We start from the raw sequence: 12150 nt of genomic DNA, 5'->3' as shown, positions 1-12150 counted from the left end.
CCCCCCCCACAAAAAAAAAGAAATCAATTTGTATGGATATGTTAAAGATTCAGTCATTCACAGTATCCTTCGTCTTGATTGCAGATGGCGAGGACTCAAAAGAACAAAGCAACGGCCCATCACCTGGGGTTGCTTAAGGTACTCATCAATTTACTGGTTAATATTTGTTTCGGTAAATGGATATTGTTCTAATATTATCTGTTATCAAGCTTTCCCCTGATTTTCACAATTTCTGCATTATCTAATCATGTTCTTTACTTCTTTTTTTGGATATTTTTACTGGTTTTCTCCTATGTATGCCATTCTTTCTGGTAAGTTTTCCCTAATTGATTTGGAAATAAGAAGAAAGTAGAAAGAGAAGAGAATATTCAATTAAAAGTTCTTCTTTTTCAAATAATCAGTATGGCTTGATTTGGACTTTTAATGTTTTAAAAGGTAATGATTGTTTATACTGGTTCACGAAGAACCATCTTGATTTCACAGTAGACATAGTGACATACTGATATCCTTTAACGATCGGATTCCAAGCCCTCATTCATCTAAAGGTGTACAAACCTTTAGCCAACTTACCCACTGATGATGCTTACCAAACCCTGAAGAATCCCATAAAAAATCTGCACAAATACGGTAAAAGCTCTGGTAAAAGATATAGCATCCCCAAACTTACGAGGATGTGAATTGGCATGTGAGAAATCACATTTTTGAGAAGTACTAGCCTACCCCTCGAAGATAGAATCTTTCCCCTTCCAACCCACTACCCTGTTTCTAAATTTAGCTAGAATATTGTCAAAGAAGCAAACTTTCAGTCTTGCTGTGTGGAGAGGTGTCCCCAAGTATGTTATAGGCAGAATTTATGAATTAAGTAAAATCATGGATGGTTTGCCAAACATCATGAAACTTGGGATTGCAATCTTATTCATCCTAGTAAGTGCTCGAGATTGGATTCCTCGAAGACCTTATGTATTAGTTGGTGAATAGTATAGTGGGGTGAACTTTGGTTTCTTCGTCATTTCTATTAACTAATCTTGATTTTTTTTATATCCGTTGACCATTTTCTGGTTTCTTCTCTTGATTTGTTAATCTATTTTTGTTGAGAATTTTGTTTCTTCATAATTTAATCATGTCCGAAATCCCTATATTTCTGATAGTTGTTGGAACAGTTGATCTACTAGTATTTTAACGTCAATGTCTACCTTTATCTGATAAGTGTTCAATATTTTGAATGCTTTGAAACTTATGTTGAGTGGCTCAAAATCAGGTCTTTCTGCCAATGTATTTTTTTTCTTTTCTTGTTGAGTAGTTTTTCTTGATAAGTGCTATTATTGCTCTGTTAATTTTTAATAAAAACTTTCATCTAATTTGCGTTCAGGATGTCAATTTTGTTACACATCCATTTATGATTATTTATTATTAATTTTTGTCGATTCACTATCAAAATTTGTTGGTTTTATCTGCAATTTGAGTTGCTTGAACAGTTTAAACTACAATTGGTGGACTTCTTTCTTTCCAGGAATACAATTGATGTGAACTTTGTCATTTAATTAACTTTGTACTTTGTATCTGTAGTTTCAAGTTAGTTTAACAGAAGTAATAAATTTTGATCTCATTTGTTGATCTAGGCTAAACTTGCAAAGCTAAGACGGGATCTCCTTGCACCTCCATCAAAAGGAGGTGGTGGTGCTGGTGAAGGGTTTGATGTTACCAAAAGTGGAGATGCAAGAGTTGGTCTAGTGGGCTTCCCCTCGGTTGGGAAATCAACACTTCTGAATAAATTAACAGGCACTTTTTCAGAGGTATGCATCTCCTGTATGGTATTACATGAGTTGGATTGTTGTTTAGATTTTATTTTATTTTTTAATCTTTCCTTACATGGTATTTATGAAACGTGAATTAAGAAAATTGCTTTCCTTCAGTTGGGTGGTCTTGAGTGATGGTGGTTGTCTTTTGTTGCTTTGTCATTGATAAATCTATAGAAATGTTTAGCTTGGCTTTTCCCATCTTCAGCCTATATAACTCTTGCTCTTCTGGTAAGACCTGAAAAGGCTGCAGTTTCTGTTCCTTCCCATTTGGGACATACCCTTTGTAGGCGTCTCTCTTTCTGCCTCTCTGCTCTTGTGCTTTTGTTTTCTAGGCCAGCATTCTCCTTCCAATAAATTCCCTTAAACATGTATGTATAAAATGATATGCCATCTGTCAGTCATCTGCTATATATGTGCACCAGTAAGAAGTGATATGGTACAGATATAGAGGAACTAGAAGAACAAGGGGTAGACCAAAAATACAAGGGGGTAAGTAGTGAGGAATGATGCAGATCTGGGTTCCAAAGACTGAAATCGGATCACTTAGAGCCCACTTAGACTCTCAATAGAACAAAGACAAGAACCAATGACAAGTTGTATTGAAATAAAGCTTCAACTAAATGGCAGAATTGTAATTAAACTGAAGTTAAAAGAGGGTGGCAAAGCTGTAAATAGTTGGAAGTTAAAATCAAAGGAACAAAAGTGTTATGCAACGAATAAGGTGGGAGGGGTATTATTGGAATAAGAAACAAAGAAACTCAAAGGGAATTAAAAAATAAAGGCAGGAGTATAAATGGAAAACAGAAGTTAGGATGAGAAAAATAACTCACGATAGCAGGGTCTTCTTCCTTGGGCTCAAAACAGGGTAGGCGATTGGAAGAAGTTTCAGATCGAGAGGGCTTCTCAACGAGACCTCGGTTTGGCCTGAATCTTCAAACGTAAGGTCACCATAGCAATTCTTCTATTAAGCCAGCACCACAAGACCCACGACAGCCCAGATCTGGAGTATCTCAAGCCTACAACTAGGTTTGGCGGCAATAAACCCAGTTCTGATTCTGGTTTGGGTTTCTTCAAAGCAAGTTCCAGCTTTGGAGAGGAAAATTCCAGGAGTTGTGTCGCCTAGAGGAGGGTTACCTTCGACCAACAGCTCAACCCAAACAACTCACACACAACGGAGTTCGACGCACCTCAGTAGGGCTGCAACTGCCGCCCATAACAGGGTAAGGGAAGAAAACCAGAAATTTTAAAGAGGAAGGAGAAGAAATAATGGGGAAGTAAAAAGAATGGAAGAGAAGAGACTGGAAAAGTTTAGAGGAAGAAGCAAGGGGAATCGGCAGCCATGGTTTCAAATCCAAAAAGCTCTTAATCAAATTTCTATTCTTCAAAATCTAAAACTGAGTTCCTTTATACATTGCATGACTAATATAAAGGAAAAAATCAAACAATTAATGGAAACTAACCGACATAGCAACTAAAATAAAAATCCAATCTAAATTAAAATACCACAAACTAATTTCTGAACCTAAAATGGAAAGTAAATAAAAAATCCCAAATCAAAGAGATCCCTTCCATCGCCCAACTGCATCAAGGAAAGCCATGTTAAGAAGTTCAGTATACTGTAAGTCTATAAGAAACAAGACCTGCTTCAAAATGGCCATAATAAAGTTTGCTTATATGAAATGTAGCCTTATGAACAATTAAGATGGCATTTTGACATGGTCAAATTTTTTTTGGGGGGCCAAAAAAGCTGTTTGTCTTGCATCTCACTTTTTTTTTGTCACAGGAAAAGAAAAAGAGCAAATTTCGATAAAAACAGAAGCAATGCGGTTTTTTATTTTTTTGTGTAGTTTTTTAAAATGCATGAGTTCAGTGAGGGTAAAATGGTTTTTGTACCCTCGTAAGACCGCAAATATAAATCCTCCCACAGACCATTGTCTCCCATTCATCTGTCTCATTTTTCCCAAATTAGAGGAGCAGAGCTACTCACCCTCTGTCATTCTCTCCCCTCCTTTTGTCATCCTCCATTCTCGATTCCATCCTCCATCTCTACTGCTTCTTTGTTTCTGCAACCAGCAGGGCCCAGAATTCCTCTCTGCCCACTCCCGCGTGAAATTGATCCTCCGTCTACAACAACATAACGTCTCTCTCTCTCTCTCATGCAGATGGTGGTTCAGAATATCTTGCTTGTGCCTTTCTGGTAGGCTCCTTTGGGCACGTGGGTGTTGATGAGCTTCTTTCTCAGATTGGGTCTGGGTGGGAAATTGTACAAAATCCCAAGTAAGATGTCAAAAGAAGGGAAGGATTTCCTGGAAGACTCTGAATCAAGTAGCGGAGATTTCTTGAACCTTGGCTTTTCACTGCTGATGCCAAATCAGTAATAGCCAATGGTGGTGTTTTGGAGCTTGCTCTAACCGCAGCTCAATTGGCATCTTCATCATGGATTTTGAACAAAAAACAGATCTGACGTGCATATAGGCAAACACTATTTCTATTTTGGGTTAATTACTCGGACACCCCCTGTACTATGGCCAGATTACTTGATACCCCAAAAGTTTGAAAAGTTTACTTGGACACCCATTCATTTTAGATTTATTACAATTAGCCCCTGCCCGTTAGCGAGTCCGTTTAGTGATGATGTCATGGGTGGGAAAAATCTTAATTGCCAAACTACTCTTCTCTCCTTTTCCTTCTTCTTCCTTTGTAACCAATAACTCTACACCTTGTGTCTACAACATAAACAGAAAACAAAACTGTGTTTCCTATTTTCCAATGAAAACAAATGAAAATGTTTCTAACGCCCCCTTAACATGCCAGATTTTTGCGCTTGCACATTTTTTTCTAATTTATATTCTTAGTTTATTCACTCATCAAAGAGCTCCATTTCCAGATGATTTCCTTTTTTAAAATGTTATCATGTTTCTAAGCCTTTGCATGAAGTCTTGGCTTAAACTTGAACTATGATGCCTTTCTGAATCTTTTTCCTTTTATTATTGACAATACATGTAAGATATGTTATTGAGTCTGCATTTGAGAATTTTCTGCTTGACAATTCTCATGATTTGCAGGTTGCGTCCTATGAATTTACTACTTTAACCTGCATTCCTGGTGTTATAACGTATAGAGGAGCTAAAATTCAGGTATTCATCCTTTGTTAAAAGCTTGGGAAGTCCTTCTTGGTGCTGCTAGTAGCTCTATATTTCTGTGACTGTAGAAGTTGTTCATCATTCTCCCAACATTTAGATATTTAGGTGCAGTAATCTTCTCTGTAGATAACTTTCGTGATAGCATGTAGTATGTAGTAACTTAAATCCTGATTTGGAAAATTTTTATCCAAAACTTTTTGTCTTCTATTATTTTGCATTTAATTGAGAATTGGTTGTTTCAAGCTATCTTACTTGGACTCGCAATGAAATTTCTGTTGTGACCACAAATTCCAGGATGTTTGGGTGAGACTATGGAGCTTTTTGCTTTCTTTCCTTTCTGTTACTATTACTTAAATTATCATCATTATATTGGAGTTAACTGCTTTCCTGTATAAAGTTTCTAGCTAACAAAGAAAATGGCATTTTACTCATTTATACACTGTAGATAGCTAAATGCTATTGTTTATAACACTTCCTACTTTTGAGTCCAATTTATTAGTGACTAATTCCAATTTCAACTAAATCTATCTTCCCTAATCAATGGATCTTAATTTATTAGGGTTCATTGAACATGGCAGTCATTAGTGTCAGATTCTGATGCTAAATATAAGAATGCAACATAGCTTTCACAGATCCCCCCCCCCCTTCTTCCTTTTTTTATGGTTTCTGATTTTTTACCAGTAGCTCATACTCATCTGACACTCAACCCCTATTGATGCAACACTTCCGCCTATGTAGTTTACATGTTTCCATGTCATGCAACTGCAGTGTCTAATCATGCTTCTAGCAATCTAGCTGCATCATTGTAGAGTAAAACATGTTGGGACTAAAATATAGGCAAAGCCTCTACTGAAGAGTATCTTGGGAAATAAATATCTCCTCCTTTTGTTTTGAAACTATAGGCTTAGCTAGCATATTTTGCTGATTTCACTTTGTCTTTGATTGTATATTTAATGCTTTATTGACATCAGAAGAACTCCTAGCAGTTCCATTTTTCTGCTAGTTGCTTTAGTTGCATTGTTTTGGTTGAGCTCTATATGATTCGGCTGATTTCTGCATTGGGATTTGTAGTCATCATTAGGCTTATGTTTGACGGAAACAACACAGAGAACCAATTACTTTATTTCATGAGTCTGAGACTTATATCCCTTACTATTATATTCTTCTTGCAACTTTACACTTATTCAGGGTCTAGGTATTTTACTGAACTAAAGCCTCAAACATTCTTTAATCAAAATTATGTTCAAATGTAATTTAATATAGTTTCCAAAACTTATGGGTATATTTAGCTCAGAAAATGTCAGTAAATATTATGACTTCATTTTCTTTAATGCTCTTTCTTTTTCTCCCCTGGCAGTTATTGGATCTTCCTGGAATTATTGAGGGTGCAAAGGACGGGAAAGGTAGAGGAAGGCAGGTAAAATGCCTTTATTCTTGTTTCTAGCACCTTGCTTTGTAAATTATGTATTTATTTATTGCTTCTCAGTTTTGTGTTGAAACTGCATACTGTTATCTGATCAAACATGCAACGGGAATAGAAATTTTCTGGATGACATGTTTCAAATTCCTCAATTCCCTTCAAGTTTACTTTTTCTCCGATTGTATTTAATGCTCTATTTTTGCTGATCTTATCTTCAGAACTTTCCTCATCTAAAGTAACCTAAATCTTTGCTCCAGATTGCAGCTGGTGACTTTATCTTTGCTGGGACTGAGGCATGATCTTTGTTTTCAGGATTATCTGGTCCCTTATTTTGTATCAGTTTAGGGAAAACTTCTGGTTTTCTTTGTTAATTGGCCTCGTGGTCTAGATGAACAAGAGATTTTGTGACATCATTAAAGAGCCTAATCTATTGCATCCATGTTGACTGCAGCCTCCCTTAAGATGTCAATTAGCTAACTCCATTCATGACTCTGTTTGTGTCGTGGATTTTTTATGCCCAGTTAATGCTCTTCTGATCTCTTAGGCCCTTAGGGACCTTGCAAGGTTTTTGAATTAGCCATTGTTTTCTTTGTTGTGGTCCTGCCTTTGAACTGACTGATGTTATGCTGGAGGGAAACTATGAGCTTCTTTGATATCATAGTGTACCCTAAGTACAAGTCATGACAAGACTTATAGTGTATGATATAAAAAAAAATAACCACTACTTGATTAGTATGGTGTAAACCATCTATTATCCCAACTTCTTAGTCTCTACCCATCCTTTAAATTTTATCACTTTCGATTGTGATCTCAAGGTAGAATGAAGATAGAGTATATGATGTGTAATTTTAATCACACTATGATGGATATGACATGGTGAAAAATGAGGTGAGAGAGATACCGCAAATTGACAACTTTAGATATTTGGGGTCAACCAAAATAAAGAAGGTGACGTAGAGGATGATGTTTCATAGAGAATGAAAGTGGGATGGATGAAGTGGAGAGGTGTGACCAAAGTAATGTTGACTGGCATATTCCTTTAAAGCTTAAAGGAAAATTCTTTAGAACTGTTGTACGACCGGCTATGATATGATGGGGTAAAATGTTGGGCAGTTAAGAAGTGTCATATTGAGAAACTATGTGTAATAGAGATGAAGATGCTGAGATGGATGTGCAACAAAACTAGGAAGAATAAAGTAAGGAATGAATATAATTAGAGCTGATTGGGAGTCGCCATGATCACAATGGCAAGCTCTGAGAAAGTCGTTTGAGGTGGTATGTTCATGCTCAATGGAGGCTTAGGGATGCCCCAATAAGGAGGAGTGATTCGATTGACTGGTTCCGATTGCAAGCGCTAGAAAAGCTTGGGGTAGGCCTAAAATGAGAAGTTGTGAGGAATGACATGCTTAGTCTGGGTCTTGGCCCAAGTATGACTTCGGATAGAGCTTATTGGAGGGCACATATTCATGTGGCCCCATTTAGTTGGGATTCTCTTGACTTGTTGGGCTGTGATTCTTTCCTCTTACTTTCGTCTTTCATCTTTCATTTTTCATTTTTCATTTTTTCATTTCTTGTCCCATTTCTCATCCCTCATTTCTGCCTCTCTTCACCCCCCCTTTTTTTCCCTTCGTTTGGACCTCAGTACACCTGACTTTGTTTTGCATGGATCCATGTAGCTGGCCCCATTAAGTTGGGATAAGGCTGAGTTTGATGTTTTGTTGTTGTATTGTAATCTCAAGGCAGAAATGACCAAACAAATTAAGGTTTGGTTGTATTAAATTGAAGTTGGGACTGAAGAATCAAAGTTGAGTACTTTTTTGTGTTTTTCTTTTCATTTATTGTTTTCCCTTTTATTTTCCTATTTTTCCTTTTCCTTCGATAAAAAAGTAACAATTTTGTCTGATGTTTGATCTGTAAGTCCATTATGTTGATTACTTATACAGCTTGCATTATCTGTACCTTATCCAAAGTAATTTTCTTTAAACATATATTTATAATATTTCAATGTTTTGAGGAATTTCTCTGTCTTGAATTTCCTTATTTATACAACTATCTCCATAATGGTTCTCTTAAAACAGACTTATAATTACTGTTGTTGCTACTGATACTTTAAACTTTGGGCCTTGATTGGCATCCTTTGTGGTAATGATGACATTCCTGTAAAGACTATTGAATGCAGTCATAAAAATATTGAAACTACTGGCTTTGAAATGCGTCTGTCCAGAAAAGTCCCCATTAGCATATAACAATATCTTTTAAATCACTTTAAAAAAAAAAAAAAATTGAAGTTTACTATTGGATAGGTTTTTAGGACAGTTTTACTTATTCATCATCTACTTGGCTAGCCGACCCCGTTTAGTTGGAATAAGGCTGAGTTTTGTCTTCTTATTGGCTATTAAAAATGTTCAGTCTTAGGAATTTAAATTAACAACCTCTATATATATATATATATATAATTTTCTGCCACAAGAAGAGAAATATGAATGGTTTTTTTAGCACACACACTCTCTCTCACGTGCATAGTTGTCACGGTGCCAAGGCGAACCAAGGCGGTGGAGGGTTATCTAAGCGCTTAGGCGGGAAGGCGCCCGCCTTAAGGCGAACAAAGCGACCAAGTGTTATTTTTTATTTTTCCTATTTTCTAACACTATTTAGTAAGCTATATATACCTAATATCATAAAAAATCAAGATTAAGCAACATCAAGTCAAAAATCAAAATTTAGCTATATTAAATCATAAAAAATTAACATTAAGGGATATTAAGTTATAAAAAAATCAACATTTAGAGAAATGTTCTTTTTCTATAATAAGTTTGACTGGTCAAATGTTTTTATTTTTTACATGAGACTTTTTGTATTAGTTAAAACATAAAACCAGCTTTCCAACAAGTCTAAGATTACTTAAATCTGAGTTATAATGACAAACTTATGCTCCAGTCAAACTTAATTTTAAGTGCGCGAATGCTGTTAAAATCGCCTGAATGAAAATAATTTTATGGATATCAAAACAAAAGATTATTTTACCGGACTTTTGATTTTTAGCAATGTTTTAACATGATAGAATTTATAAAATTTTCATAATTGAGAAAAACCTCAGTATTTAAAAGTTGAAAATCACACTTATAACCAAAATCCAGTTTTTGTTCTTGGACTGGGGGATTGACTTTTTATCCTTTTGGAATTTGATTTTTAAACTATTTTATTGAATTCAAATAGGGGGTATTTGCTTATTTATGAATAATATCTTAAGTAAATGAAAATACATTTACTTAAATGATATTTGGCATAAATAAGTGTCAAAACACAACACGACATGCAGTGCAACAAGGCAACTGCTGCCTAGGCCCCAGGCAAACCGCCTGGACGCCTAGTCGTCGCCTTGACAACTATGCTCACGTGCGCACACACACACACACACACAAACTTGCAGATTTTACAAGCACAAAAGTTAATAGCCTAGATATACATTGGCCAAATCATATGCTCTTTCAGATTTTACAAGCACATGAGAAGGCCTCTTGGCTATACAGTATACTCTACCATCCGTCTCAGGCAGTTCTTCCTTTTTGGCTCAGCAGAGCTGGGTTCCACCCTGTAGGAAATGCATAGGAGTCCACCCAGTAAACTGAGGCTCTGCGTGTGCCGGACCACCGATGAATGAAAGGTACCCTCACCCCAGGCAGAGTTAGTGAGCTGTGTAATTGGCGACCATTTTGCACGGTTCACTTGACCCAGCCGCCTGCACACGACTACGTCTTGACCCCTATCCAATTTTTGGGCCAATTCCCCCTTTGTACTACCAAAAAACGAGATTCTTGCCGAATTACAAGTTTCCTCTTTGATGGTCAAGTCAATTTTCCTATAGGATTTATGTTTTGAATTGCCTTGCAAAATCTCAAGTAAAGGTGCCTCTTATGGTGACCCTATTCAAATGAGTTACTTTCTTCTGATCTATTTGTTTTTCATATCAAGCTATGGATCTTTTGAATTTTGATGCATATAATGCTTTTTAGTGGATGTTGGTGTGATTCATGATCTGATTGATCTATTTTGTTAGTGATGGGTATTTTCCTCGTTGATGCTTCTGATGCATATACTGGATATTACTGGACTGCTCAATGTGAAATGTTGTGGCATTGTAATCCAGGTTATCAGCACTGCTAGGACATGCAATTGTATTTTAATTGTTCTTGATGCAATAAAACCGATCACTCACAAGCGTCTGATAGAGAAAGAACTTGAGGGATTTGGCATAAGGTAAATTTAGATTAAATTTAACCTTCTTTCTTTTTACATTTTGCATTTACAGCTGGTTCAATTTTTTGTAGCATCTGAGGACAATAGATGAAATCTTCTGTTTACTCCTTTCCTTTTAGTTCTGGGAGATTCTGTTATGGCAGATTATCTTCTTTTATGTCCTCTTTTTTTCTTTTTATAATTTTATCACTTAATCAGTTGCATGGTTATGCTTTCATTTGTGCAAAATTTAACATACTTGCTAAGGCTCTGGGAAGTTTCATTCTTTGTAGTATATAATTTGTGTCTTGCACCTGGCATTTCATTGAGCTTCCACTGTGAGGAAGTTCAGTCTGTTCTACTTTGATTAATATCAAAATCTACTGTTTCTTCTGAAAACCTATGAAAAACATCTAGAAGTACACCAACGGAACCAAATTCAAAACAATTTCACAATCACAAGGTGAATTTATGTAATTATTCATTCAAAACCTACTGGTTTAAGGATCCAGCATTTAATGATGGATTTGCACTGTTGTCAGCATTCTATCTTTGGCAAAGACCACTACTGTAAATAAGATTACTTGACTCCTTTAGAAACATGCTTACAGATGCGTGGCATTACTAGCAGCACCAGATTTCCATAAAATTAGAAAGAGAACTTTTTTGTTCCACCATCCAAAGCTTCAACTCATCTCTCAATCTAAAATGAAATATGGCTCCCCGAGGATGGAGCAAAAGGTGAGGGTTACCTGATTAAAGAACTGAGGGATCACGGCTGAATGTTTCTACCAACAGATTGATTCCTTGCCTCCTTGGTGGCATTATTAGCCAAGGCTTTCCCTCATTGATTAAGCAGGTTATACAATAAGCTATGTTTTGACCTCACCATTTTAACTCTTCCTAAATCCAATGGTGGAACCTATTTCTCCATTCCTATTCTAGATATTTGTTTTTTTTTTTCTTGCTAAAGTGTGTTCTTGTTAATAGGTTTCAATGGAATCATGTTTGGTATCAAGTGTCTTACAAAGAGCAGCAAAAGAAAAGGAGAATACTTACAAAATGGAACCTCTGAGAAAATTCTAGTGTAACATGAATATAATTGTTCTACAGATATTCCCCTCTTTACCTAGTGATTACGTTTCTTTCCCAAGCATCTCTTAACTGATTTAATGAGGATAAAAACAGAAACTGCTGTTATGCGTGAGTATATATTGTCTTGTCTGGCATGACAAACCGTCAAACCCTAATAACTTAAGATGCAGATATATCTGTATATGTATTTCATGCAAGGGCATCAAAGTCTCCAAGCTTTGTCGTCTCTTTCAATTGGGAATCTGAATAGACTCTACCTTTTAAGAGTGTTCTTGGTGATTCACGGATTTATTGATTTAGTGGATGGAGCAGCCAGGTTCTAAACTGATGGTTCCTCACAAGGTACAGTGTTTGTTTTCTTTAAATGTAATCTCTCACATTCTGCTAGAGAAGAAATTAGAAAAACAGCAAACCCTACAGGTTGCCTGCACAAATTCCACCCCCCAAACCATCTTTG

At 36.2% G+C, this 12150-nt stretch overlaps 1 protein-coding gene across 1 annotated transcript in view; it reads left to right on the top strand.

Annotated features, from left to right (window-relative positions):
- Window positions 1-12150, top strand: part of LOC122074098 (developmentally-regulated G-protein 3) — a 22792-nt gene that overhangs the window by 696 nt on the left and 9946 nt on the right. The window contains exons 2-6 of the mRNA XM_042638933.1: window positions 85-138; window positions 1620-1793; window positions 4865-4936; window positions 6300-6359; window positions 10510-10619. Of these exons, the coding sequence (XP_042494867.1) occupies window positions 85-138; window positions 1620-1793; window positions 4865-4936; window positions 6300-6359; window positions 10510-10619 (470 nt within the window). The remainder of the gene's footprint in view (window positions 1-84; window positions 139-1619; window positions 1794-4864; window positions 4937-6299; window positions 6360-10509; window positions 10620-12150) is intronic.

This window comes from Macadamia integrifolia, chromosome 3, assembly GCF_013358625.1.
Source record: "Macadamia integrifolia cultivar HAES 741 chromosome 3, SCU_Mint_v3, whole genome shotgun sequence".
NCBI lineage: Eukaryota > Viridiplantae > Streptophyta > Magnoliopsida > Proteales > Proteaceae > Macadamia > Macadamia integrifolia.
This window is presented reverse-complemented; position numbering and strand designations above follow the sequence as displayed.